The following is a 27,693-nucleotide window of genomic DNA, read 5'->3' as shown; positions in this document are numbered from 1 at the left end:
CTACAATGTGATTTTCTGGATTTTTTTTCCTCAATTTGTACCTATGATGAAAATTACAGGCCTCTCTCATCTTTTTCAGTGGGAGAACTTGCACAATTGGTGGCTGACTAAATACTTTTTTTCCCCACTGTATACACTTCCTGATAAACTCACTCACAGTTTCAGTGTATTCGTTTAAATTATTTCCAGAACAGGAACAGCTAGCATGCTAACTTCCAGTCATTGTGCTAACTCTAGTTAGCATTGGCTAGTCAAACTACCTGTAACTTCTTTCATACTGGATGCAGAGACATACAAAGGGTATCCATGATGGTATTCTGTTGCAGCTAGCGTTATTCATAAAATAATTATTTTCTTTATTTTAAAAAATCTGAAAATCGCAGACCCCCTGCAGTACCTCAGTGGACCCCAGTTTGAAAACCCATAACATAGGCTACACTTCCTTTCAGTTTAAAACAATTGTGTAAAGAATAGTGCTACATTTAAAAAGACAGATCAATCAAAATTTCAGACCAATAAGTAGGCAAATTGTTCATTCAACCATTTCCTGAAGACTTGGCCAATATGTTCTGCATGGAAATACAGTACTTTTGCGTTTATTCGAAGGCAGTCATATCCTGTCATGATTTATTACCCGATATCCTGCCTCGGGAGTGGTTTGCGTTTTTGTACGTACCTTATACAGCAGTAGGCTATATCCTCTGCAGAAGAACTGGCGCTTGTGCAGATCAGGGAGTTCGTGCGCGTCCCACATAACTTGATTTGAACTTGGTAAGTTGCATGGACAGATCTGAATCTTGACGTTATTGATTAATAGAAGGACATTAGAAACTCTTTGTATGCATGTTTTTCGAGTAAATTGTGAATGTAAAAGCTATGTAAACACGAATGTACAGTTAGTCAGTCCATATAATACAATATGGCAATATTGACTGATATTGTTGCTGATTTGCATATTCGACTTCTGCATTTCATGTCTGTCTTTTATTCTAGAATCAGCAATACATACACCATTTTAACCATCCTATTATTAATAGTTTTCTGCACATGAATTGGGTCCATGATGATTACATTGCAAACTGGAGACTTCAGTTAAACCACCAGCGTTAATATTAAGTATATGCCTGCTTTAATAGATCGTCATCTTTCTTTAAACACCGAATTATATTTCCTTTGAAACAATTAGAGACGTAAATAAATACTGTAAGGCTATTTGCAATAATGTTTTGAGTTGGTTGGGGCGTTGGCTATAATATAATATGCAACATGCTGACTTCTGCAAATCTTCCTCCAAAATCTGTTTCTTATTAAGATTTTTCAGTGTAGGGATGGACCTCTGGGACTGAGGCATGTGATGGCAGAAAAATGCATCACCAAGATAAATTACAATTCCTGTCCTGTTATATTTTACACCCCCCCCTCTCTCTCTCTCGCGCGCGCGCTCTCGATTTCTCTCTCTCTCTCTCACTCCTTCTCTCACCCCCTTCCCCTGCGCGCAAGGTTTCACCTTTTCCTGTGCGTTGAGTCCAATTGTGCTATTGGACAGATGTTGGCCCAGAGAGCTTCTTTCAGCATCTTTCCCGCTGAGAGCTATAAAGAGGTCGCATGCAGAAAATTAATTACTATGAGCTCAGTGCTCCATAAAATCTTTTAATTTGCTCATATTTCTGTATGGCTGCAATATAAAGCTGTCTATTATCCATCCTGTAAAGTGTTAGGCAGTATATCCCAAAGATCTTGACACCTATGTCTTTACATACAATGAGCTCCAAAAGTATTGGGACAGTGACACATGTTTTGTTGTTTTGGCTCTGTACTCCAGCACTTTGGATTTGAAATGATAAAGTGTAGACTGTCAGCTTTAATTTGAGGGTATTTTCATCCATATCGGGTGAACCGTTCAGACATTACAGCACTTTTTGTACATATTCCCCCCATTTTAGGGGACCAAAAGTATTGGGACAAATTCACTTACAGTGCCTTGCAAAAGTATTCATCCCCCTTGGCGTTTTTCCTATTTTGTTGCATTACAACCTGTAATTGAAATGGATTTTTATTTGGATTTCATGTAATGGACATACACAAAATAGTCCAAATTGTTGAAGTGAAATGAAAAAAATAACTTGTTACAGAAATTCTAAAAAATAATTAACGGAAAAGTGGTGCGTGCATATGTATTCACCCCCAAAATAAGATCTGGTGCAACCAATTACCTTCAGAAGTCACATAATTAGTTAAATAAAGTCCACCTGTGTGCAGAAGTACAGATCAGGGTTGGGTTATAAATAAATATCAGAATCTTTGAACATCCCACGGAGCACCACTAAATCCCTTATTAAAAAATGGAAAGAATATGGCACCACAACAAACCTGCCAAGAGAGGGCCGCCCACCAAAACTTACAGACCAGGCAAGGAGGGCATTAATCAGAGAGGCAACAAAGAGACCAAAGATGACACTGAAGGAGCTGCAAAGCTCCACAGTGGAGATGGGAGTATCTGTCCATAGGACCACTTTAAGCCATACACTCCACAGAGCTGGGCTTTACAGAAGAGTGGCCAGAAAAAAGCCATTGCTTAAAGAAAAAAATAAGCAAAAACGTTTGGTGTTCACCAAAAGGCATGTGGGAGACTCCCCAGACATATGGAAGAAGGTACTCTGGTCAGATGATACTAAAATTTAGCTTTTTGACCATCAAGGAAAACGCTATGTCTGGCGCAAACCCAACACCTCTCATCACCCCGAGAACACCATCCCCACAGTGAAGCATGGTGGTGGCAGCATCATGCTGCGGGGATGTTTTTCATCGGCAGGGACTGGGAAACTGGTCAGAATTGAAGGAATGATAGATGGCGCTAAATACAGTGAAATTCTTGAGGGAAACCTGTTTCAGTCTTCCAGAGATTTGAGACTGGGACGGAGGTTCACCTTCCAGCAGGATAATGACCCTAAGCATACTGCTAAAGCAACACTTCAGTGGTTTAAGGGGAAACATTTAAATTTATTGGAATGGCCTAGTCAAACCCCAGACCTCAATCCAATTGAGAATGTGTGGTATGACTTAAAGATTGCTGTACACCAGCGGAACCCATCCAACTTGAAGGAGATGGAGCAATTTTGCCTTGAAGAATGGGCAAAACCCCCAGTGGCTAGATGTGCCAAGCTTATAGAGACGGGGTGAATAGTTATGCACGCTGAAGTTTTCTGTTTTTTTGTCTTATTTCTTGTTTGTTTCACAATTAAAAATATTTTGCATCTTCAATTGGTAGGCATGTTGTGTAAATCAAATGATACAAACCCCCAAATAATCCATTTTAATTCCAGGTTGTAAGGAAAAATGCCATGGGGGGTGAATACTTTCGCAAGCCACTGTATGTGTAGTAAAGTAGTCAAAAGTGTAGTATTTGGTCCCATATTCCTATCACACAATGATTACATCAAGGTTGTGACTCTACATTGTTTTGGTTGTATGAAAAAGTGTGAAAATGTATTCACACACTACTGTAAATTGCTCTGGATAAGAGCATCTGCTAAATGACTAAAATTGAAATGTTTCAGATTATTTTGTGCCCAATAGAAATGAATGGTAGATAATGTATTGTGTCACGTTGTATAATGATTAGAAGACATGCGCAGGAATACGTATTAGGGGTTTTATTTACTTCACCCAACACAAGGTTCGCATGAAAAAAACGATGGGGACGAAGCCCAAAACAAACACGTATATATATTACAAAGGGATGTAACCTTTCCACCCACCGTCCTTCACTTCTACGGAAGAAGAAGTTTATGTCCAGTACGTCCTTTGTGCATCATAATGAGAGCATGGCATAAGAGTGACCAACTCCTCATGTCTTCGGCGCCCACCTGCAAGGGTGGGCCCCTCTCTTTCGTCAACGGCTATCCATTGGATAGTGGAGGCTATTATATTGGCTTATTATAAGGGTTTACAGCCCCCAGAGGGCCAGCCCCCTAGAGGTATGGTTCTTGGGCACAAGAGATTTGCGAGGCGGCATGTTGTGCCACCCTTCATACATTCGGGAGGTTTTACAGACTGGATGTCACTGCACCTTTGTTGGTGCATACTGTCCCCAGTGTCGGGGCCTCTGAGTGGTGATGCTGTTGGGACTACCCTGGCTTCGGAGAGCATGTCTGCGATACGGGAGTTAGCCATATCCCATTGTGAGATTGAAACTAGTATTTGAAATAGAACTGGTTCTATAATAATATGAGTAGATGTCTCACCGCATTTCCATGCTCGAAAGTGTGCAAGGAACAGAGGCATGCTTGAGAATGACCAGTGGGTGGGCGAGTGGCGCCTTATTAGGAGGAGAGGGGCTCACCTCATTCGGCACTCACCCTGTCTGTCTCCAACAGACATTGTGTGATTCGTTCTTCGAGCTGTAAGTGATCCACTGAGTGAATCCCATTGTGAGACATCTCACTCATTTTATCATAGAACCAGGGTTATGCAAGTAACCCCAGGTTTTGTTAGCTTTTTTTGTGTCTGCTCTTTTCTGTTCAACCTAACTTCTCAGTTACTGAGTTCAGGTGAGCTCTTTAGGGAATGAGGTAATGAGAGAGAGCAAGAGAGTGAGAGTGAGAGAGAGAGAGAGAGAGAGAGAGAGAGAGAGAGAGAGAGAGAGAGAGAGAGAGAGAGAGAGAGAGAGAGAGAGAGAGAGAGAGAGAGAGAGGGAGGGGGGGGACATACATTGCCTGTTTTGTCCTCTTTGGTACTTTCAACCTTTTTACAAGTATCTGTGAAAGTGATCATAAGGTATGACTCACACAGATGCCATACAGAGCCCGTTGTAAAAGGCCCATGTTGGTTGGTGTCAGTGAGCTGTTGATAGACATCTGGCTCATGTCTAGTAAAAGTGTATTGCTGTATTTGTGTGTGAACTAGACTATAGGCAGTTTCTGAGAATAGTTAAGCAGTTTTTGCAGACTGTTGACAGCTCGAAGCAGACTGTGCCACCAGTCTACCAGACTTCCTGTTTCTCAGCTTTCCTCCACATTCTTTAGTTATTAGCTCATGCCAATATACCAGCATTAGAACCCCACAATGCTTCCCTAGCTGCTAAATTGTCTTGTCTGTGTGTGTGTGTGTGTGTTTGTTTGTTTGTGTGTATGTGTGCATGTGTCTAACAGCTGTTTTAACCACAAGATGATGTCATTGTCCCAATTCTAATTAGGTCTCCCTGATCTCTGCCACTGGTTAGGGTGAGGTAAAGCACCAAGCCCTTTTCTATGGCCAGAGGGATAAAAACAACTTTACTATAGAGAGAGAGGCCACAAGGAAGTATATGGCTAGCCAACCACAGCATATCCTCTGCTGAGAGAGCCCTGACCACAGATACTCTGGTTCTGCCGTGTCCCCTCTCTGCTCCGGGGAAACAGCGCCAGGACTGTTTAAATTGGCTGTAGCCCTCCACACACACCCAACTGGGCTTCAGTTGCTGGCATGAGATGTCAGAGAAGCAAGACTCTACCTCTCTGTTTACCAATAACTGTTATCGTTTCCATGGAGATCAGATAAATTCAGATAAAAAATGTTTGCTCACCTCTGACGTCATCGTCAGAGTCATTGTTAAGTTCCTGTGTATACATGTCTGTATTTGTAGAGTAATGATCAGAAACTGATGATGATAACATGGAGCACAGAGAAGAAAGGCTAGCCTATGAATGGCAGTCATTGTTCTGAGAGTAGCTAAAGTTACCTCTGAGGGCCAAACCACCAGCTACTGATAATGGTGTGAGTGGCTCACTCAGAGATAAAGAAAAGTCATTGACTTCTTTCATTTCAATGTTCTCTTTGGTCATACCTTAGCATAGATGCCAGTTCTCCTTTGGGGGGGGATAAAAGCAACATAAGAGGAGGGGAAAATGTGGATAAGAAAGAGAGAGAGAGCAAGAGAGAGGGGGGTGGAATAGAAGGGGGAAAAGAACGATTTCAACAGATGAAGGGAAAAGACAGAGAAGGTGTGGGTTGGCCTCGGCTGTCAACTCAACAGAAGATCAATTAGAATATGGAAAACGTTTGGTTTACTCATGTACATAAGTAATGTGTTAGTCTTTTACAGGTTACTACGGGAGATGAGGAGATGGTAGGAAAGATAGGTAGAGACAACATGTAACATGAATGAGCTCCAATTTGGTTTGTGCATTCAGACTGTAGTAAAATGTCACTGTGTGAAATGTGTGTGTGTATGCTAGTGCAGTGAAAAGGGCCAGGCTGTTTCAGTCTGTGGTCAGGTCTGAGGCAGTGGCAGACATTCCCTGGGTTCTGATGGCTTCACACTGCACGTACAACAACAACATTAACATGATTTTTGTTTTTTCAGACACCAAGGTTTCTTTATTGTAAGTGTTTGCATACAGTATATGGATTTTGTTGTATTAGACGTGTATATTTCTGTCATAGCAGCAATGGAATACCCATACACATTGTAACAGATTAACGTAAGAGTCTAGTTTTTGTATGCTGCGGGTCCTTAGTACCTCTTCTGCTTCACATAGGGGGTCCAAAGGGAGGGAACGCTCACCGGGTCTGTCAAAGAGCTGTGTCAACATTCCAGATCTCACCACATTCATACCAGGCATTCCTTCATGTGTACACCTCACTGCACAAACATACATACCGTTCACACACATGCACGCACGAACGCACGCATGTTCACACACAAACATACGCACTCACACCTAGCACATGCACAAGGACATGCTGATATAGTAAAAAGGTTTGTGTAGGCTATAATCAGTCTCCGTTCTTTAGGTTCCACTCATTTTTCATATGGATTTAATTTATTTTCTGTCATCCTAACCCTACAATCAAGGATCTATTTGTGATCTATGGCAGGGATTTGCTCCAGATCTTTTTATGTCCTTTCAACAGTTGATTGTCAATTTTACAACATCACTGCCTGTCATATCAGCTGAAGATAAGCGTAATGTGAGGAACAGGCACTGTATACCTTTTGTTTGCTGTGATTACACAACAAAGCAACCGGGCTCCATAACAGTTAAATGTTCTTCCTTGTTAAAAGATGTGGAACAAATAGAATCTTATCAACACCTCAGTAAATATTACATCATGGTTTCCCTGGGAACGGAGTACACTCAACTGTTGTTAACCTGTTTACATTCAGACACAGGTTTTGATTGAATAGTGTTCCGTCTCTCTCAGTTCATTTTCATTCCTTCATATTGTTATAGCTACACCACTAGAACTACGCTGTCCATCTGTGGCAATAAGAAGTAATGCAAGTGCCCAAGTAATGTAAACCCAGTCACTACCACATCTGATAGCTTTCAATTGTATTTGTGTACTCTGCAGGACTTAAAGTTACACCATTTTATTCTGACAATAGTTCCTGAAACATACCACTTGTGATAAACAGAGCTATAGCTCAGTATGTCCTCTACACATGTGTTTTCCAGGTGTTTGCTACCCTGCTGCTGATGTTGCCATGACGGACAGTATGAACTGCAAATACTGCCGGGAGGACCTGAGTGGGAAGAAGTATGTGAAACAGGAGGAGAAGCCTGTCTGTGTCCGATGCCATGACAAGTTCTGTGCCAACAACTGCACTGAGTGCCGACGTCCTATTGGCATCGACTCCAAGGTGTGTGTGTGTTCAGTGACACCTCCCATGATTAATATACTTGCATGAAACGTATATTACATATTACATGTGTTGTGATTTTCTTATGTTTCCATATGGGTTTGTCTATACCTGCAAACTGTCAGCATGTAAAATGTAAATGGAATGTGTTTTCATGACTGCGGACTGTCTGTCTAGACGTGTTTATGAGTGCACACTGTGAGGAAGAAATCCATTCTGCTCCTCCCTTCCTATAGACAGAAACTTAAACAGGAAGTACCCGTGGTAAGCACTGTTCAACGTTGGTCTGACCAATGGAATCTATGCTTCAAGATTGTTTTGATCACACGGACTGGGATGTGTTCCGAGTTGCTTCTGAGAATAACATTGACGTATAACCTGACTCTGTGACTGAGTTCATCAGGAAGAGTATAGAGGATGTTGTTCCCACTGTGATGGTTAGAACTTATCCAAACCAAAAACCATGGATAGATTGCAGCATTTGAGCAAAACTGAAAGCGCGAACCACCGCATTTAACCGCGGCAAGGTGACTGGGAACATGGACGAGTACAAACAGTCCAGCAATGCCCTCCGTAAGGAAATCAAACAGGCAAAGCGTCAGTACAGAGACAAAGTGGAGTCACAATTCAACGGCTCAGACACGAGACGTATGTGGCAGGGACTCCAGACAATCACGGATTATAAAGGGAAAACCAGCCACGTCGCGGACACCGACGCCTTTCTCCCGGACAAGCTAAACGCCCAACAAGGGTGCGTGCTCAGCCCACTCCTGTACTCCCTGTTCACCCATGACTGCGTGGCCACTCAATCATAAAGTTTGCAGACGACACAACAGTGCTAGGCCTGATACCAACAATGACAAGACAGCCTACAGGGAGGAGGTAAGGGCCCCTAAGGCCCTCATGAACTTCTACAGATGCACCATTGTCGCGCCGTGTCACTGCCTGGTACGGCAACTGCACCGTCCGCAATCGAAGAGCTCTCCAGAGGGTGGTGCGGTCAGCCCAACACATCACCAGGGGCACACTGCCTGCCCTCCAGGACATCTACAGCACCCGGTGTCCCAGGAAGGCCAAGAAAATCATCAAGGACCTCAGCCACCCGAGCCATGGCCTGTTCACGGCATGTTCACAGGTGCATCAAAGCTGGGACTGAGAGACTGATAAACAGCTTCTATCTCAAAACAAATCAAATCAAATTGTATTTGTCACATACATGTGTTTAGCAGATGTTATAGCGGGTGTAGTGAAATGCTTGTGCTTCTAGCTCCGACAGTGCAGTAATATCTAACAAGTAATATCTAACAATTTCACAACATATACCCAATACACACAAATCTAGTAAGGAATGGAATTTAAGAATATATGCATATATGGACAAGCAATGACAGAGCAGCATGGACTAAGATACAGTAGAATATTATAGAATAGAATCCAGTATATACATATGAGATGAGTAGTGCAAGATATATAAACATTATTAAAGTGACTAGTGTTCCATTTCTTAAAGTGGCCGGTGATTTCAATAGGCAGCAGCAGCCTCTAATGTGCTAGTGATGGCTATTTAACAGTCTGATGGCCTTGAGATTAGAAGCTGTTTTTCATTCTCTCGGTCCCAGCTTTGATGCACCTGTACTGACCTCGCCTTCTGGATGATAGCGGGGTGAACAGGCAGTGGCTCGGGTGGTTGATGTCCTTGATGATCTTTTTGGCCTTCCTGTGACATCGGGTGCTGTAGGTGTCTTGGAGGGTGGGTTGTTTGCCCCCCGGTAATGCGTTCGGCAGACCGCACCACCCTCTGGAGAGCCCTGCGGTTGTGGACGGTGCAGTTGCCGTACCAGGTGGTGATACAGCCTGACAGGATGCTCTCAATTGTGCATCTGTAAAAGTTTGTGAGGGTTTTAGGCGCCAAGCCAAATTTCTTCAGGCTCCTGAGGTTGAAGAGGCTCTGTTGCACCTTCTTCACCACACTGTCTGCGTGGGTGGACCATTTCAGTTTGTCAGGGATGTGTACACCAATGAATTTGAAGCTTTCCACCTTCTCCACTGTGGTCCCGTCGATGTGGATAGGGGGGTGCACCCTCTGCTGTTTCCTGAAGTCCACGATCATCTCCTTTGTTTTGTTGACGTTGAGTGAGAGGTTATTTTCCTGGCACCACACTCCCAGAGCCCTCACCTCCTCCCTGTAGAAGGTCTCGTCATTGTTGGTAATCAAGCCTACTACTGTTGTGTCTTCTGCAAACTTGATCATTGAGTTGTAGGCGTGCTTGGCCATGCAGTCATGGGTGAACAGGGAGTACAGGAGGGGGCTGAGCACGCACCCTTGTGGGGCCCCAGTGTTGAGGATCAGCAAAGTGGAGATGTTGTTTCCTACCTTCACCACTTGGGGGGCGGCCCGTCAGGAAGTCCAGGACCCAGTTGCACAGGGCAGGGTTCAGACCCAGGGGCCTCGAGCTTAATGATGAGCTTGGAGGGTACTATGGTGTTAAATGCTGAGCTATAGTCAATGAACAGCATTCTTACATGGGTATTCCTCTTGTCCAGATGGGATAGGGCAGTGTGCAGTGTGATGGCGATTGCATCATCTGTGGATCTATTGGGGCGGTAAGCAAATTGAAGTGGGTCTAGGGTGACAGGTAAGGCAGAGGTGATATGATCCTTGACTAGTCTCTCAAAGCACTTTATGATACGGGGAGATAGTAATTTAGTTCAGTTACCTTTGCTTTCTTGGGTACAGGAACAACGGTGGCCATCTTGAAGCATGTGGGAACAGCAGACTGGGAAAGGGAGAGATTGAATATGTCCGTAAACACACCAGCCAGCTGGTCTGCGCATGCTCTGAGGACACCGCTAGGCATGCCGTCTGGGCCGACAGCCTTGCGGGGGTTAACATGCTTAAATGTCTTACTCACGTCGGCCACGGAGAAGGAGAGGCCACAGTCTTTGGTAGTGGGCCTCGTCGGTGGCACTGTGTTATCCTCAAAGCGTGCGAAGAAGGTGTTTAGCTTGTCTGGAAGCGAGACGTCGGTGTCGGCGACGTGGCTGGTTTTCCTTTTGTCGGCAGGTAGCTTAGTGGTTAAGAGCATTGTGCCAGTAACCGAAAGGTCGCTGGTTCTAATCCCCGAGCCGACTAGGTGAAAAATCTGTCGATGTGCCCTTGAGCAAGGCACTTAACCCTATTTACTCCTGTAAGTCGCTCTGGATAAGAGCGTCTGCTAAATGACCAATTATTTTTTATTTATTAGTCCGTGGTTGTCTGTAGACCCTGCCACATACGTCTCGTGTCTGAGCCGTTGAATTGCGACTCCACTTTGTCTCTATACTGATGTTTTGCCAGTTTAATTGCCTTGCGGAGTGAGTAGCTACACTGTTTGTATTCTGCCATATTCCCAGTCACCTTGCCATGGTTAAATGCGGTGGTTCGCACTTTCAGTTTTGCGCGAATGCTGCCATCTATAATCTAGTATTATACTTTCCCATCAATATAAGTGCAGAGACATGCACATTCACATGTATAATCCCATGTAGCTCAGTTGGTAGAGCATGGTGCTTGCAACGCCAGGGTTGTGGGTTCGATTCCCACGGGGGACCAGTATGAAGAAGAAAAATGTATGCACTCACTAACTGTAAGTCGTTCTAGATAAGAGCGTCTGCTAAATGACTAAAATGTAAATGTATCCACGGTTTCTGGTTAGGGTAGGTTTTAATAGTCACAGTGGGCACATCATCTCCTACACACTTCCTGATAAACTCAGTCACCATTTCAGTGTATTCGTCTAAATTATTTTCGCAAGCTACCCGAAACATATCCCAGTCCGCATGATCAAAACAATCTTGAAGCGTGCATTCCGATTGGTCAGACCAGCGTTGAAAAGTCCTTAGCACTTCCTGTTTGAGTTTCTGCCTATAGGAAGGGAGGAGTAAAATGGAGTCGTGGTCAGATTTGCCGAACGGAGGGTGGGGGAGGGCCTTATAACCGTCCCGGAAGTTCAAATAGCAATGGTCGAGGATTTTAGCAGTGTGAGTACAACAGTCGATATGTTGATAGAACTTCGGCAGCCTAGTCCTCAAGTTTGCTTTGTTAAAATCCCCTGCTACAATAAATGCAGCCTCAGGATATGTGGTTTCCAGTTTGCATAAAGTCCAGTGAAGTTCTTTGAGGGCCGTCGTGGTATCGGCTTGAGGGGGGATATACACGGCCGTGACCAAAACCGAAGAAAATTCTCATGGGAGATAATACGGTCGGCATTTGATTGTGAGGTATTCTAGGTCGGGTGAAGAGAAGGACTTGAGTTCCTGTATCTCCAGGCCATCAGACTGTTAAATAGTCACCACTAGCCGGCCTCCGCCCAGTAACCTACCCTGAACTTTAGTCACTGTTACTAGCCGGCTACCACCCAGTACTCAACCCTGCACCTTAGAGGCCGCTGCCTATGTACATAGTCATGGAACACTGGTCACTTTAACAATATTTACATACGGTTTTACCCACTTCATATGTATATACTGTATTCTAGTCAAGGCTCATCCTATATAACTACTGCTGTACACACCTTTTCTATTTATATACTGTCCATAATGTCTATACACACTATCATATACACTACAAGTCAAAAGTTTGGACACACCTACTCATTCAAGGGTTTTTCTTTATTTTTACAATTTTTACATTGTAGAATAATAGTGAAGACTATGAAATAACATATATGGAATGTTAAACAAAAAACAAATAGCCACCCTTTGCCTTGATGACAGATTTGCACAATATTGGCATTCTCTCAACCAGCTTCATGAAGTAGTCACTTGGAATGCATTTCAATTAACAGGTGTGCGTTCTTAAAAGTTAATTTGTGGAATTTCTTTCCTTCTTAATGCGTTTGAGCCAATCAGTTGTGTTGGGACAAGGTAGTGGGGTATACAGAAGATAGCCCTACTTGGTAAAAGACCAAGTCCATATTATGGCAAGAAGAGCTCAAATAAGCAAAGAGAAACGACAGTCCATCATTACTTCAAGACATGAAGGTCAGTCAATACGGAACATTTCAAGAACTTTTAAAGTTTCTTCAAGAGCAGTCACAAAAACCATCAAGCGCTATGATGAAACTGGCTTTCATGAGGACTGCCACAGGAATGGAAGACCCAGAGTTTCCTCTGCTGCAGAGGATAAGTTCATTAGAGTTACCAGCCTCAGAAATTGCAGCCCAAATAAATGCTTCACAGAGTTGAAGTAACAGACACATCTCAACATCAACTGTTCAGAGGAGACTGTGTGAATCAGGCCTTCATGTTCGAATTGCTGCAAAGAAACCACTACTAAAGGACACCAATAAGCAGAAGAGACTTGCTTGGGCCAAGAAACACGAGCAATGGACATTGGACCGGTGGAAATGTGTCCTTTGGTCTGGAGTCCAAATTGGAGATTTTTGGTTCAAACAGCCGTGTCTTTGTGAGACGCGGTGTGGGTGAACGGATGATCTCTGTATGTGTAGTTCACACCGTAAAGCATGGAGGAGGAGGTGTTATGGTGTGGCAGTGCTTTGCTGGTGACACTGTCTGTGATTTATTTAGAATTCAAGGCACACTTAACCAGCATGGCTACCACAGCATTCTGCAGCGATTCGCCATCCCATCTGGTTTGGGCTTAGTGGGACAATCATTTGTTTTTCAACAGGACAATGACCTAACACACCTCCAGGCATTGTAAGGGCTATTTTACCAGGAAGGAGAGTGATGGAGTGCTGCATCAGATGACCTGGCCTCCACAATCCCCGACCTCAACCCAATTGAGATGGTTTGGGATGAGTCAGACCGCAGATTGAAGGGAAAGCAGCCAACAAGTGCTCAGCATATGTGGGAACTCCTTCAAGACTGTTGGAAAAGCATTCCAGGTGAAGCTGGTTGAGAGAACGCCAAGAGTGTGCGAAGCTGTCATCAAGGCATAAGTTGGCTATTTAAAGAATCTAAAATATAATTTGTTTAACACTTTTTTGGTTACTACATGATTCCATATGTGTTATTTCATAGTTTTGATGTCTTCAATGTTATTCTACAATGTAGAAAATAGTAAAAATAAAGAAAAACCCTTGAATGAGTAGGTGTGTCCAAACTTTTGACTGTTACTTTACATATATATTTATATTCTGGACTCTGACATTGCTCGTTGTAATATATTTTTATTTCTTAATTCATTTATTTTTATTTTGGGGATTTGTGTTTATTGTTTTACATTTACATTTTAGTCATTTAGCAGACACTCTTATCCAGAGCGACTTACAGTTAGTGAGTGCATACATTATTTTTTTTATTTTTTCATACTGGCCCCCAGTGGGAACGTTTTGTATTGTTAGATATTACTGCACTGTTGGAGCTAGGAACATAAGCATTTCACTACACCCGTGATAACATCTGCAAAATATGTGTACACAACCAATAACATTTGATTTGATTTGAAAACATTGACTTTCTTTCCCTCCTCCTTTCCCTTCTTCTATCTGCCCTCCGTCCTCCCTTCCTTCCTCCCTTCCGTCCTCCCTTCCTTCCTTCCTCCCTTCCTTCCTTCAGGAGTTGCAACATAAAGGCCGTTATTGGCACGCAGACTGCTTTCGCTGCTACAAGTGCTACAAGCCATTAGCCAAGGAGTCCTTCAGTGCTAAGGATGACCGCATAATGTGTGGGAAGTGCAGCTCCCGAGAGGATGCCCCTCGTTGTCACGCCTGCTACAAAGCCATTCTAGCCGGTAAGGGACACTATGTGCCAAGACTCACTGATTTGTGTTGACATGAAATTAAGCTAGGGATATTTATACCCTCTGTATGATTAATTTCTGAGATGCTCTCCATGTGTGAACTTAGATGTAATTAGTAAACACTTTCCTAAATTTCAGTTAAGTGGCAATCTGCAGTTCAAACAATAACAAAGTGGACACCCCACCACTGTTTTGATAAATAGCTGAGGGTTGGGGCTGGAGAAATCTAACCACTTTCAAATGCATAGACAGAGCTATAGATGGAATGACTGACCATCCATAAAATTGATGTTTTGAGGCTATTCAGTATTTGTTTACAATTACATTATTTACAACCAATGGAGTAAAACAAGCTTGTATTTTGGGTTCTGATAGGGTACCACAGTTGAACTAAGCTCATAAGGCATTTACAAGTTATATTTTTCAAGAATCAATGGGTATATACACTACAAGTCAAAAGTTTGGACACACTTACTCATTCAAGGGTTTTTCTTTATTTTTTACTATTTTTTACATTGTAGAATAATAGTGAAGACTTCAAAACTATGAAATAACACATATGGACTCATGTAGTAACCACAAAAGTGTTAAACAAATCAAAATATATTTTGTATTTGAGATTCTAGCCACCCTTTGCCTTAATGACAGCTTTGCACACTCTTGCCATTCTCTCAATCAGCTTCATGAGGTAATCACCTGGATTGCATTTCAATTAACAGGTGGGCGTTCTTAAAAGTTAATTTGTAGAATTTATTTCCTTCTTAATGCGTTTGAGCCAATCAGTTGTGTTGGGACAAGGTAGGGGGGTATAAAGAAGATAGCCCTATTTGGTAAAAGACCAAGTCCATATTATGGCAAGAAAAGCTCAAATAAGCAAAGAGAAACATTCCATCATTACTTTAAGACATGAAGGTCAGTCAATACGGAAAATTCAAGAATTTTTTATGTTTCTTCAAGTGCAGTCGCAAAAACCATCAAGCGCTATGATGAAACTGGCTTTCATGAGGACCACTACAGGAATTTAAGACCCAGAGTTACCTCTGCTGCAGAGGATAAGTTAATTAGAGTTACCAGCCTCAGAAATTGCAGCCCAAATAAATGCTTCACAGAGTTCAAGTCAAAGACACATCTCAACATCAACTGTTCAGAGGGGACTGTGTGAATCAGGCCTTCGTGGTCGAATTGCTGCAAAGAAACCACTACTAAAGGATACCAATAAGAAGAAGAGACCTGCTTGGGCCAAGAAACACAAGCAATGGACATTAGACCGGTGGAAATCTGTCCTTAGTCTGGAGTCTAAATTTGAGATTTTTGGTTCAAACAGCCGTGTCTTTGTGAGACGCGGTGTGGGTGAACAGATGATCTCTGCATGTGTAGTTCCCACCGTAAAGCATGGAGGAGGAGGTGTTATGGTGTGGGGGTGCCTTGCTGGTGACACTGTCTGTGAATTATTTAGAATTCAAGGCACACTTAACCAGCATGGCCACCACAGCATTCTGCAGTGCTACGCAATCCCATCTGGTTTGGGCTTAGTGGGACAATCATTTGTTTTTCAACAGGACAATGATCCAACACACCTCCAGGTTGTGTAAGGGCTATTTTACCAAGAAGGAGAGTGATGGAGTGCTGCATCAGATGACCTGGCCTCCACAATCCCCAACCTCAACCCAATTGAGATGGTAAGGGATGAGTCGGACGGCAGAGTGAAGGAAAAGCAGCCAACAAGTGCTCAGCATATGTGGGAACTCCTTCAAGACTGTTGGAAAAGCATTCCAGGTGAAGCTGGTTGAGAGAATGCCAAGAGTTTGCAAAGCTGTCATCAAGGCAAAGGGTGGCTAGAATCTCAAATATAAAATATGTTTTTTTGTTACTACATGATTCCATATGTGTTATTTCATAGTTTTGATGTCTTCACTATTATTCTACAATGTAGAAAATAGTACAAATTAAAAATAAAATAAAAACTTGAATGAGTAGGTGTGTCCAAACATTTGACTGGTACTCTATATCATTAATAAAATAAAAAAATGTATGTACCAATTGCAGATTGCCCCTTTAAACTATCATAGAGACTGATGTGAGTTTATTTATTTCCTAAAGGCTCTGAGAATGTGGAGTATAAAGGCAATGTGTGGCATGAGGACTGCTTCACCTGTTACCAGTGTAAAAAACCCATCCGCTCCCAAAGCTTCCTGACCAAAGGCACTGACATCTACTGTGGCCCTTGCCATGAGAAGAAGTTTGCAAAGACCTGTGTCAGCTGTAAGCAGGTAACATAAATATTAACTTTTTTCAATGAGCTCAAAATTCTTGGATATCATTGATGGATGTCCATTTTCAATAAGCCAATTGGACCAAAGTGGTTGATTTGAAATAAATTGTGTAAATGACATGAGGATTCCCCTCTAAACTGACTTGACTCTCTGCTGACCCCTGTCTAGGCCATCACCTCCGGGGGAGTGAACTACCAGGAGCAGCCAATGCACTCAGAATGTTTTGTCTGCAACTCCTGCCGGAAGCCTCTGGCTGGGACCCGCTTCACCTCCCATGAGGAGAAGGCTTTCTGTGTGGACTGCTACAAGACTACTGTAGCCAAGAAATGCAGCGGCTGCCAGAACCCCATTACAGGTCAATACATGCACACACACACACACACAAAAGTGCACGTATGCTGCGCACGCAAACACACACATACACACACACATGCACACACACACACTCTAATGCACCTATTGAAGGATTGTACACATTTGTCATTGTTTGTTGTTTGTTCTCTGTCCCCTCCAGGTTTCGGCAAAGCCACCAATGTGGTGAACTATGACGGCAACTCCTGGCATGAGTACTGCTTCAACTGCAAGAAGTGTTCCCTGAGCCTGGCTAACAAGCGATTTGTGGCCAACGGAGGGGACATCTTCTGCTCTGACTGTGCCAAGAAGGTCTGAGCTGAACTTGAAACAGAAACAGTGGGTCTGCCATGCCAGCTTTTCAGGTTGTGAAGCTGAAAGCAATTGTTTTACTTTACATTTTACAGCGATAGCGAGGGATACAAATATTTTGATGAAAATCTGTGGATTCATTGGGGTAATCAAGTATCTTCCTAAAGATTGGGGTCATATTCTATAGGAGACATTTCAACCCTGGGGAACATCATAACTGTAACTGATTATTCAAAGGTTTTAAAGGGAAAAACAGTGTCCCATAGTGATTGCTTAGCTAATAGCTATTGTGATGGGTAATTATAAGCACTTACTGTGCACAAAGGCAATGGAAATATATGGATATCCAATATAATGAACTGCATGTTTGGTGTGTTGCATTTGTGGGTCTGTAATCAGGAATAAACCAATATATTTCCACAAAGTTGTGTAATTTTCTTTTTCTGTGTTCCCAAGCATTGGGAAGGACTCTGGTTTCTTTTGTCATGATGGTTGTAATTACATTGAATTGTCATATATTGGGTTCAGTATAACTGGGTATAACATCCTTATTCAAATAAAATTGCAAAATCTCAGACCAATGGACACCTGCCTCATTTATCCAGTAACACAGACATTTCACTGTACAGTTTGTATGAGATCAACACCAAGAGATTGAAAATGTAACAAACATCCATTAATTTTAAGCTTGGAAGAGCAGTAATCTAGGAAAGAGAAGATCTCATACCCTAAAGGCCGATTCACCGTCACAGCATATAAAAAAAAGAGGGACTAGGCGAGGGTGGGTGGAGCGACAGTCAGGTAGGGGTTTTCAGTGTGTGTACGCCTACAGGTTTCACTGACACTAGAAAACACCACTGGTCTCATCCATCCATTCAGGGATAGATACGATGGTTAATAACGGCATACAATAGCTACTATATACCAGTACCCTCTGCAGTCAGATAGCTGCCTGTTTATTTGGTAAGTCAATTTACCATTTATATTATTGACCTTTTCAAATGTACTTTAATGATATTGACCAAATCTCTCAGTATTTGCACAATTATTTGTGATTAAACATACATTTTTGTCGAATTCAAGACAATGGTTTACACAGCGTTAATGTGTAAAGTGACAAATCTATTATCTATTCTTCTTTTATTTAGTGGATGCTTCATACAGTATGATGTAAAATATGTTTTGAACTCTATTCTCCGTTTAGAATATCAATTTCATTTTCATCTTAATGTCATCTTTTATGATCGTCCATAATTCTGTTATGATTATTATAGATGTTCATTACTGTAAATATTGTCAGTCTCATGTTGAGTTAAATTAAACCGTCCCTCAAAGGACTATAAAGGCTTTTGCTGTGAAAGCAATATAATAGAAAGAAAATATGCAAACACATGAACACAGTGCAATTGGGTAGCTACATTTGCTTAGATATTGTACTGTGTTGGATAATAGTAGCTTAGACAACTGCCCTTTGTAAAGTGTTTGCCCAAATGTAAAGCTTGTACAATGATTGATAGAATATTACACAAAATGACATTTTGTTCTACAAAATACTATCTTCAAAGATGACATTTTAAAGATATATAAAACACCAGAGTAAAAGCTTGAGAACAGGTCTTATTCTTTTTTATGTTTATTTCAGAGCTGTGATGAAGTTTAGTAAGAAACTCCTCCTTCTCAGCCTGTCTCTACTAAGCTGTGGCTCTCCCCAGGATCCAGGTTAGCAGCTGGCCACAACACTGCACAGCACTCAGCACTCAGCACTCAGCACTCAGCACTCAGCACTCAGCACTCAGCACTCAGCACTCAGCACTCAGCACTCAATAACACACGCAACTGATCAATAACACGGCATACGTAGGCAATTCTCTGAGAAACACTGTATCTGTAAGATGTGTAAGTTAATAATGGAGATATACACTGGGTAGACAAAATATTAGGAACACCTGCTCTTTCCATGACATAAACTGACCAGGTGAATCCAGGTGAACGCTACAGTATAATCCCTTATTGATGTCACTTATAAAATTCACTTCAATCAGTGTAGATGAAGGGGAGAAGACAGGATAAAGAAGGATTTTTAAGCCTTGAGACAATTGAGAAATGGATTGTGTATCTGTGCCATTCAGAGGGTGAATGGGAAAGACAAAAGATTTAAGTGCCTTTAAACAGGGTATGGTAGTAGGTGCCAGGCGCACCGGTTTGAGTGTGTCAAGAAATGCAACGCTGCTGGGTTTTTCCTGTGTGTATCAAGAAAGGTCCACCACCCAAAGGACATCCAGCCAACTTGACACAACTGTGGGAAGCATTGGAGTCAACATGGGCCAGCATCCCTGTGGAACGCCTTTGACACCTTGTAGATTCCATGCCCCGACGAATTGAGGCTGTTCTGAGGGCAAAAAAGGGGTGCAACTCAATATTAGGAAGGTGTTCCTAATGTTTTGTACACACAGTGTAGAAGATAAGTTCGACTAACAAAATCAAAAGTGCCTGTTGACAGTGGTCCATATACCCTGTGTATACCAGAATGTTCCAGTGTGAGCTTGTGGGGAAAGATGGCCGACTTCACAGCGGAGTGCAGCTACTGGCAGCTGAGTCCAGACCTCTCCATCCCTGCCCTGGAGGAGCTCAGCGTGTGTGTCCACCTTCAGCAGCACATCAGCACACCGGACTGGACAGCCTTCATGTATCGACACCCTAACGGGCTGCAGGCTGAGCTGGGCCTGGCTGGTCAGGAGGGCCTGGTCCACACCTGGCTGTTTGGGGTGAGGTGGTCAGCCCCCCTCCACCTCCCCCTGGGCCACTGGCACTACATCTGTATAACCTGGTCTGGGGCATCTCACCAGCCAGCCCTCTATGTCAATGGGAGCATTGTGGATGTCACAGCCCATGCTAAGGAATCCCCCCTGTCCCCCTCCTGCTGCAGGCTGGCCCCCCACGGCACGCTCACCCTGGGCGTCTCCCACTACTTCATCCAAGGGGAGATGCGTGTGAAAAACGGTACCAACCTCAATGGGAGAGTTTCTCTGTTCCGCATGTGGGGGCAGGCACGCACCCCTGAACAGGTATCGGACCTGAGCTGCACAGAGGGGGATGAGGTGCGCTGGGATGCTGTTGACTGGCTTACCCTGAGCTGCCCTCCAGTCCCAGACTCCCATCTACAGTGTGGTGAGGCATTAACATTTTATATATATTTTGATCGTCTATAAATGTATGATGAATGTCATTCTCTATGGAAAAACTGATTGGTGTCCCATTTTATGAGCAGCCTTTTTGTCATGTTTCCATGTCTCTGGTGGCCTCCTCTGCTGTTCCTGTTATGTGACCGGACCCAAGTTCAAATATTGATCTTGTGTACTCATTTCAATGGTGCATACACAGGGTGCATAATTAAACGTGTTAAACATCAAAGCTCATGGCAGATGTTTTCATGTCAATAGAGATGGTCCTTTTACTTTGTATTAAGTACACTGGACAAAAATATAAACGCAACATGTAAAGTGTTGGTCCCATGTTTCATGTGCAGAAATAGAAGATCCCATCAATTTTCCATACGCACAAAAAGCTTATTTCTCTCAAATGTTGTGTACAAATTTGTTTACATCACTGTTAGTGAGCATTTATCTTTTGCCAAGATAATCCATCCACCTGACAAGTGTGGCATATCAAGAAGCTGATTAAATAGCATGATCATTACACAGGTGCAGGTTGTGCTCGGGACAATAGAAAGCCACTCTAAAATGTGCAATTTTGTAACACCACACAATGCCATAGATGACTCAAATTTTGAGGGAGCGTGCAATTGGCATGTTGACTGCAGGAATGCCCACCAGAGTTGTTGCCAGAGAATTAAAGTTCATTTCTCCACCGTAAGACGCCTCCAACGTTGTTTTAGAGAATTTGGCAGTATGTCCAACCAGCCTCACAACCACAGACCACGTGTAACCACGCCAGCCCAGGACCTCCACATCCAGCTTCTTCACCTGCAGGATCGTCTGAGACAAGCCACCCGGACAGCTGATGAAATTGTGGTTTTGCACAACCGAAGAATTGCGGCACAAAACTGTCAGAAACCGTCTCAGGGAAGCTCATCTGCATGCTCGTCGTCCTCACTAGGGTCTTGACCTGACTGCAGTTCGGCGTCGTAACCGAGTTCAGTGGGCAAATGCTCACCTTCGATGGCCACTGGCACACTGGAGAAGTGTGCTCTTCACGGATGAATCCTGGTTTCAACTGTACCGGGCAGATGGCCGACAGCGTGTATGGCGTCGTGTGGGCGAGCAGTTTGCTGATATCAACGTTGTGAACAGAGTGCCTCTTGGTGGCGTGGGGTTATGGTATTGGCAGGCATAAGCTATGGACAATGAAAACAATTCCATTTTATCTATGGCAATTTGAATGCACAGAGATACCCTGATGAGATCGAGAGGCCCATTGTCGTGCCATTCATCCACCGCCATTACCGCCGTCATGTTTCAGCATGATAATGCACGGCCCCATGTCGAAAGGATCTGTACACAATTCCTGGAAGCTGAAAATGTCCCAGACATGTCACCCACTGAGCATGTTTTGGATGCTCTGGATTGACGTGTACGAACAGGAGTGGGACAACATTCCACAGGCCACAATCAACAGACTGATCAACTCTGTGCGAAGGAGGTGTGTTGCGCTGCATGAGGCAAATGGTGGTAACACCAGATACTGACTGGTTTTCTGATCCACGCCCCAACCTTTTTTAAAGGTATCTGTGACCAACAGATGCATATCTGTATTCTCAGTCATGTGAAATCCATAAATTAGGACCTAACGAATTTCATTTTCAATTGACTGATTTCCTTATATGAACTGTAGCTCAGTAAAATCTTAGAAATTGTTGCATGTCGCGTTTATATTTTTGTTCAGTGTAGATATGTAGGTAAGAAAAGTAGCTACAAATCAGAAGGTAAATGGGCTAAACACCAATGCAATACTTTGTCTGTTATACATTGCTACTGATCAATGCCATCATTTGTGTCAGCCTGGTCTTTATATGAAGTTAAAGTCAAGATCGCCATCATCCGCTACGATGGAAACAGTACAGATATATACATAGCCAGAGACCTTGCACATCAATGGGTAAGCTACTGGGTCACATTTCACTTACTGTTTGTTGCACAGTGTTTTAATTGGTTCTCAGATTACTCAGCATATGTAATGTTCTCCATTTGAATGGCTATGTTACCTTTATATCCTTGCAGCTCACACAGATACTGCCATCCAACAAATATCATTTGTACAGAGTCTCCGTGTCTGTGTCAGCCAGGTAAGAAAAGTCCCAAATACACATTTAGTACAGGTATATTGGGGATTTATTTATGCAATATTCTAGTCAATAATCTTTTCATCTCAGTTGCAATCACCCAATACAAGCCATTTCACACTTTGACAGTGTTGGTGAGACATATGAGGAAGAGGTCGAGGTAAGTGTTGAACTCGACGGAATGATGATACTACACAGTAACAACAATAACGTGACAGTGACATAGTTATACATTTATTCTGATGATGATCTGTGCACCTTTTTTAAGCACAGATGATAGCATGTATTACAATTTCAATTCCCCAGGACAAACCAATATTGCGGGCTGAATTTTATGCAAACCGGTAAGAAAAACATTACTCTGGTGTTATTCATAAGTTTGAAGTTTCCCTTTTTTTAAATGGTCTCTTTGACACTACAATTGGCGCAAATGAACACAAAAATATACTCACTGCCTAACATGTCCAGGAGCTGATTGAAGTTATAGGTTTGGGACTAAAAGGACTTGTTGTTGTTTAATAATTGCTGTAATCACCACACAGCTTTGACTGCCTGGTCCACCTCAACGTGATCCCCAGCTCTGATGTCAGTACAGTGCAGATACAGGTCTCTCAATTGCTGAACACACCTCACAACTCTGGACATCTCACACTAACGGCTAACCCCCACAGCATCCAAGTGAACGCTGTAGGTAAGACACAAAACATTCCAAAAGGAATCCCACCTCTGGAGATAAAGTAATAACTAAAGAGTAGCTAACTTGGGAGGAAAGGTTACTGAATGATTAGGCCCATTGTTTTTCCTGGTCAGATCACATGGTCAGTAGGATAGATTCCTGGCCCTATATATGATATAGAAGAGTGATGCCAATGCAGGTCTATGGTTCCACTGTGATGATGAGAGTGATTGTTTCTTTCCCCAGAGGACTTCCCCCCTGCCACAATCATTCCTCCCATTGTCATGGTCACTGGAACCTCTTCTGACACAACCACAGACCTTAGTGTCACGACTGGTGGCAAACTCTCAGGTTAGTGTCTTCCTCATCTGTTTCAGGAAATGATCCAGTCCACCCCTTCTTCCAACCACAATCAAACTAATTACAGCATGTGATAATTGTTGGCCTGAAATATATTGGTTTCAAATATCTCACACTCTCAGTGTTAAACGTCTTAATGTTGTCTTTCATCACAGACATATATTTTGAGGTTGATGTGAACGTGACCATTACTGGGTTCTGTGTCGATCCGGAACTTACTATGATTACCTGGGTACGTGAGCTGAAAGCACAGCTTTTCTTCATTCAAATGCTTGATTTCCTGATGAACCCAGGTTACTCATCACACTGCTGTTCTCTGACAATTTCAGCTGAATGTCACTCTACCTGATGAGATGTCTGTTCTGACCTTCCAGCTTTTGGGAAAGGCAAACAGGTATGTATCAGTAAAACACTCACTAATACAGGAAAAACTCAATTTTGACTGCACTGGGCCATTAAGAGGTTCAAATTAAGAGCAAGAGAAAATCTCCCATAATTCCATTTGTGGGATATAGTGAGCCCTTAATTTGAACCTCTTAAAGGCCCAGTGCAGTAAAAAGTATGTTTTTCCTGTGTTTTGTATCATATTGTAAAACAGCTGATGAAACTAACGCTGTAAAAGTTTGTTTATTTTTGACAATTTTAATGGGAACCTATTACAGTACGGTAGGAAATTGTTACTCAGAAATGATTTGATATTTAGATTCAAACGGCTGAATTGGGCCTTTAAAGAAAACATTGGTAAGCAGAGAGTATCAGTTCAATCAGTAGGTGTTCTATCTTTCAGTGTGCAGCATCCATCTCCACGATCAAACACGATTGATTCTGATGGGGTATGTATCGGCAGGACATACAAATTATTCTCCAGGTAGTTGAGGCAGCAAGAAATTGAATTGTGATAGATTAACATATTCCCATTGAAAATGAAAACTACTTTGACCTACTGGTACTTTTTCTGCTCAAATATTCAAGGTCTGTAAGCACTAAACAGTGTAATTCTTTCTTACAGCCTTCCTTGCTCAAAACGTCAAGGTATGATCATACAAAAGAATACCACAAAAGTCAGACATACACTGAGGACAACCAGACACTGCATGTAATTTATAATAAAATGGAGTGAACCATACTAACTATTTCACCGGATTATTTAATTTAAGAAGTAAGGATGAAGTAGTTTGGCGCACAGATGTATGTAATGTTTCCCCATCCATCCACAGACACGGCTGCCTATTCCAGATGCAGGTGACAACGTCATCAAGTCAAGAGGAGACAAGGACAAGGATCCGTACAATCCTGGAGAAGACGTACACCAATGGCAAGATAACCATGGAAAACAAGTCCAAGGACATCAATATCCGTCATATACGTAAGCTTCACTTTGTTGATATGAAACAAGACCCATAAAACTAAAATTGAATGGACTCTGGTACTGTCTAGAGCAAAAGAGGTTTGAAGAACCAGTACAAAAATGGTGTTCCCTTTGATGTGAATGATTTGAAAATAGACCCTTTGTCCCTGTGAGTAGATGCCTTGTCTTCCTTGTTCCCCCAAGTGCCAGGGAGTTGTCTTGAGCACCGACACCAGACCAGACAGGGCCTGTTTGTGTGGCCGCTCACCTGGGCCCCCCTGACTGCCACGCTGCCATGTCAGGGAGACCCCAGCAAGACAGCTAGCAGGCTCTGGTGAGACAAGCTGTCAAGCTAAAATACTGTAGTACATGATGTAGTTGGTACATTATGGAAGGTGATGACTAATTATCAATGATAAAGGGCTCTTGTGGTCTCAAAAATGGTGTCTCTCATTGAACAGCTGAGTTGTAGAGGTTTATCTTTTCTGGCTCATTGATTTTATAGCCAATTTCATCTTGTTGTCAGAGACTATGTGCTGTCTGCAACATAATGACCTAGCTGTCTCTCATTAACACTAGAATAGGGCTATTTGCGTTGAACAATTATGACTAAATCAATCGATGACTGTACATCTGGAATATGTCCTGCAATAAAAACATGTATCAGTTAGAGATAATAAGCAGAGTTAATATTTAAATTATAACCATGATCAATTTTATTATGGGTGTTAAATACTGTTTGCGAGGGATGTGATATTGTTTGTCTCTGTTCGCCTCCATAACAATAATTATGTGTAGGGAAGCAACACTGCAAATTGTAAACCTACATATGTGGTATCCTAATTTGATCACTTTGTTGTCACTGAGAATTTTCCTGCACTACAGGAAACTCAAATTTAAATTTAATAAAATTCAATGAAAACCTCCAGTTCTCTGTCTCTCTCACTCGCTCAAACGTTAAAGCATCAGACAGAATACATGTCCTACTACTGTAAATCCTACTTCTGCAACATTCAAATGAACTAAAATGTATCTGAAATGCAGCCAAACACATCAACAACGTCGTTTTATATACTGTAGCTTAATAACACAAGATAGATATTGGTCTTCACTACTACGTACAAGTGCATCTGAAATGAAGCCGTAAGCTACACCTAAACGATAGCCTATCAAAATGAATTTCCCGTTACAAATTAGCACTTCTTTGAGAATAATCAGCCAGGCCCAGCCAATCAGAATTAGCTTTTCCCCCACAAAAGAGCTGTATTACAGACAGAAATACTCAGGTGGATGGATTATCTTGGCAAAGGAGAAATGCTCACTAACATGGATATTTTAAAAAATCTGCACAAACCTTTAGAGAAATAAGCTTTTTGTGTGTTTGGAAAAAGTCTGGGATTTTTTATTTCAGCTCATGGAACATGGGACCAACACTTTACATGTAGAGTTTATATTTTTGTTCAGTGTACAGTACCAGTCAAAGGTTTGGACACACCTACTCATTCCAGGGTTTTTCTTTATTTTACTATTTTCTACATTGTAGAATAATAGTGGAGACATCAAAACAATGAAATAACACATATGGAATCATGTAGTAACCAAAGAATTGTTAAACAAATCAAAATATATTTTATATTTGAGATTCTTCAAATAGCCACCCTTTGCCTTGATGACAGCTTTGCACACTCTTGGCATTCTTTCAACTGGCTTCATGAGGTAGTCACCTGTAATGCATTTAAATTAACAGGTGTGCCTTCTTAAAAGTTAATTTATGGAATTTCTTTCCTTCTTAATGCATTTGAGGCAATCAGTTGTGTTGTGACAAGGTAGGGGGGGGTATACAGAAGATAGCCCTATTTTGTAAAAGACCAAGTCCATATTATGGCAAGAAAAGCTCAAATAAGCAAAGAGAAACGACAGCAAATCATTACTTTAAGACATGAACAGGGACGGCCTGTTCAATAGGGCGATATGGGCGACGCACTGCCAAACGGGAAAAGGAAGGGATTTTTTTTCTAATCAATAATATCACGGCAACAGTAGTTATCAGTGTTCACGTCTGATCTGCCAGCCACTAAATGTCAAATCAGGCTAAAGTCGTGCTTCAAATGGCCCCGCCCGTTTTTGGGGCGATTTCAGTCAAGTTGAAAATCGCCCAGAAGTCTCTCATAGCCTGTCATGTAAAATCTATTTTTTTCAAATTTCAAAGCTTTCAATACATTCTCTATGGGTGTCTGTGGGCTTGCACTTACGCGCTTTCGTCATACGTGACGTAACCATGAACGTAACTAAGACAATAGCGGCTAGCAGCGTCTCTGTTGCGACCTGCAGTGTGGCGTTATTTTATGTTTTTAATTTGTAGACTTAGTTTACAAACATTCTGCCAACCATGGATTTCCAGTGGTTGGTTTTGGACTGATCTTGTTGATCGTGTACATACCCGCTACGAACGGACTAAATAATGAAAACGCTGCTGGCAGCGGAATCCCAATACAGCTGGGAGACTTGGCTGGATGACAGAGTCCCGGACAGAGAAGTGGAGCCGGCCGGCTTCACCCTGGTCAGAGCGGACCGCGATCCTGGTAAGAGAGCGACTCTGTACCCCGACATTGAACTGCTTTCTGTGTCATTGCGACCTTACTATCTGCCCCGTGAGTTCCCCCAATTGTTTGTTACCGTTGTGTACTGTTGATAATCACAAGTTT

At 42.4% G+C, this 27,693-nt stretch overlaps 1 protein-coding gene across 1 annotated transcript; it reads left to right on the top strand.

Annotated features, from left to right (window-relative positions):
* Nucleotides 1-686: 686 nt before the first annotated feature.
* On the top strand, nt 687-17,884 carry LOC311142702 (four and a half LIM domains protein 1-like). Its single transcript, XM_084178359.1, has 6 exons — nt 687-771; nt 7,440-7,624; nt 14,186-14,360; nt 16,470-16,639; nt 16,811-16,997; nt 17,157-17,884. Exons 2-6 carry the CDS (start codon nt 7,469-7,471, stop codon nt 17,309-17,311), a joined length of 843 nt encoding a protein of 280 aa, XP_084034485.1. The 5' UTR covers nt 687-771; nt 7,440-7,468; the 3' UTR covers nt 17,312-17,884.
* The last annotated feature ends 9,809 nt before the right edge of the window (nt 17,885-27,693 follow it).

The sequence above is a fragment of the Coregonus lavaretus genome (assembly GCF_964263955.1).
Source record: "Coregonus lavaretus genome assembly, chromosome: 15".
Taxonomy (NCBI): domain Eukaryota; kingdom Metazoa; phylum Chordata; class Actinopteri; order Salmoniformes; family Salmonidae; genus Coregonus; species Coregonus lavaretus.
The sequence above is the reverse complement of the archived record's forward strand: the minus strand, read 5'-3'. Positions and strand labels throughout refer to the sequence as shown.

Bases quoted from the DNA above. Each gene is read 5' to 3' on its own strand.
- LOC311142702 (XM_084178359.1), top strand. From the start codon at position 7,469: ATGACGGACAGTATGAACTGCAAATACTGCCGGGAGGACCTGAGTGGG. The intron at 14,361-16,469 runs GTAAGGGACACT...TATTTCCTAAAG, and splicing joins CTACAAAGCCATTCTAGCCG to GCTCTGAGAATGTGGAGTAT. The intron at 16,998-17,156 runs GTCAATACATGC...TGTCCCCTCCAG, and splicing joins CTGCCAGAACCCCATTACAG to GTTTCGGCAAAGCCACCAAT.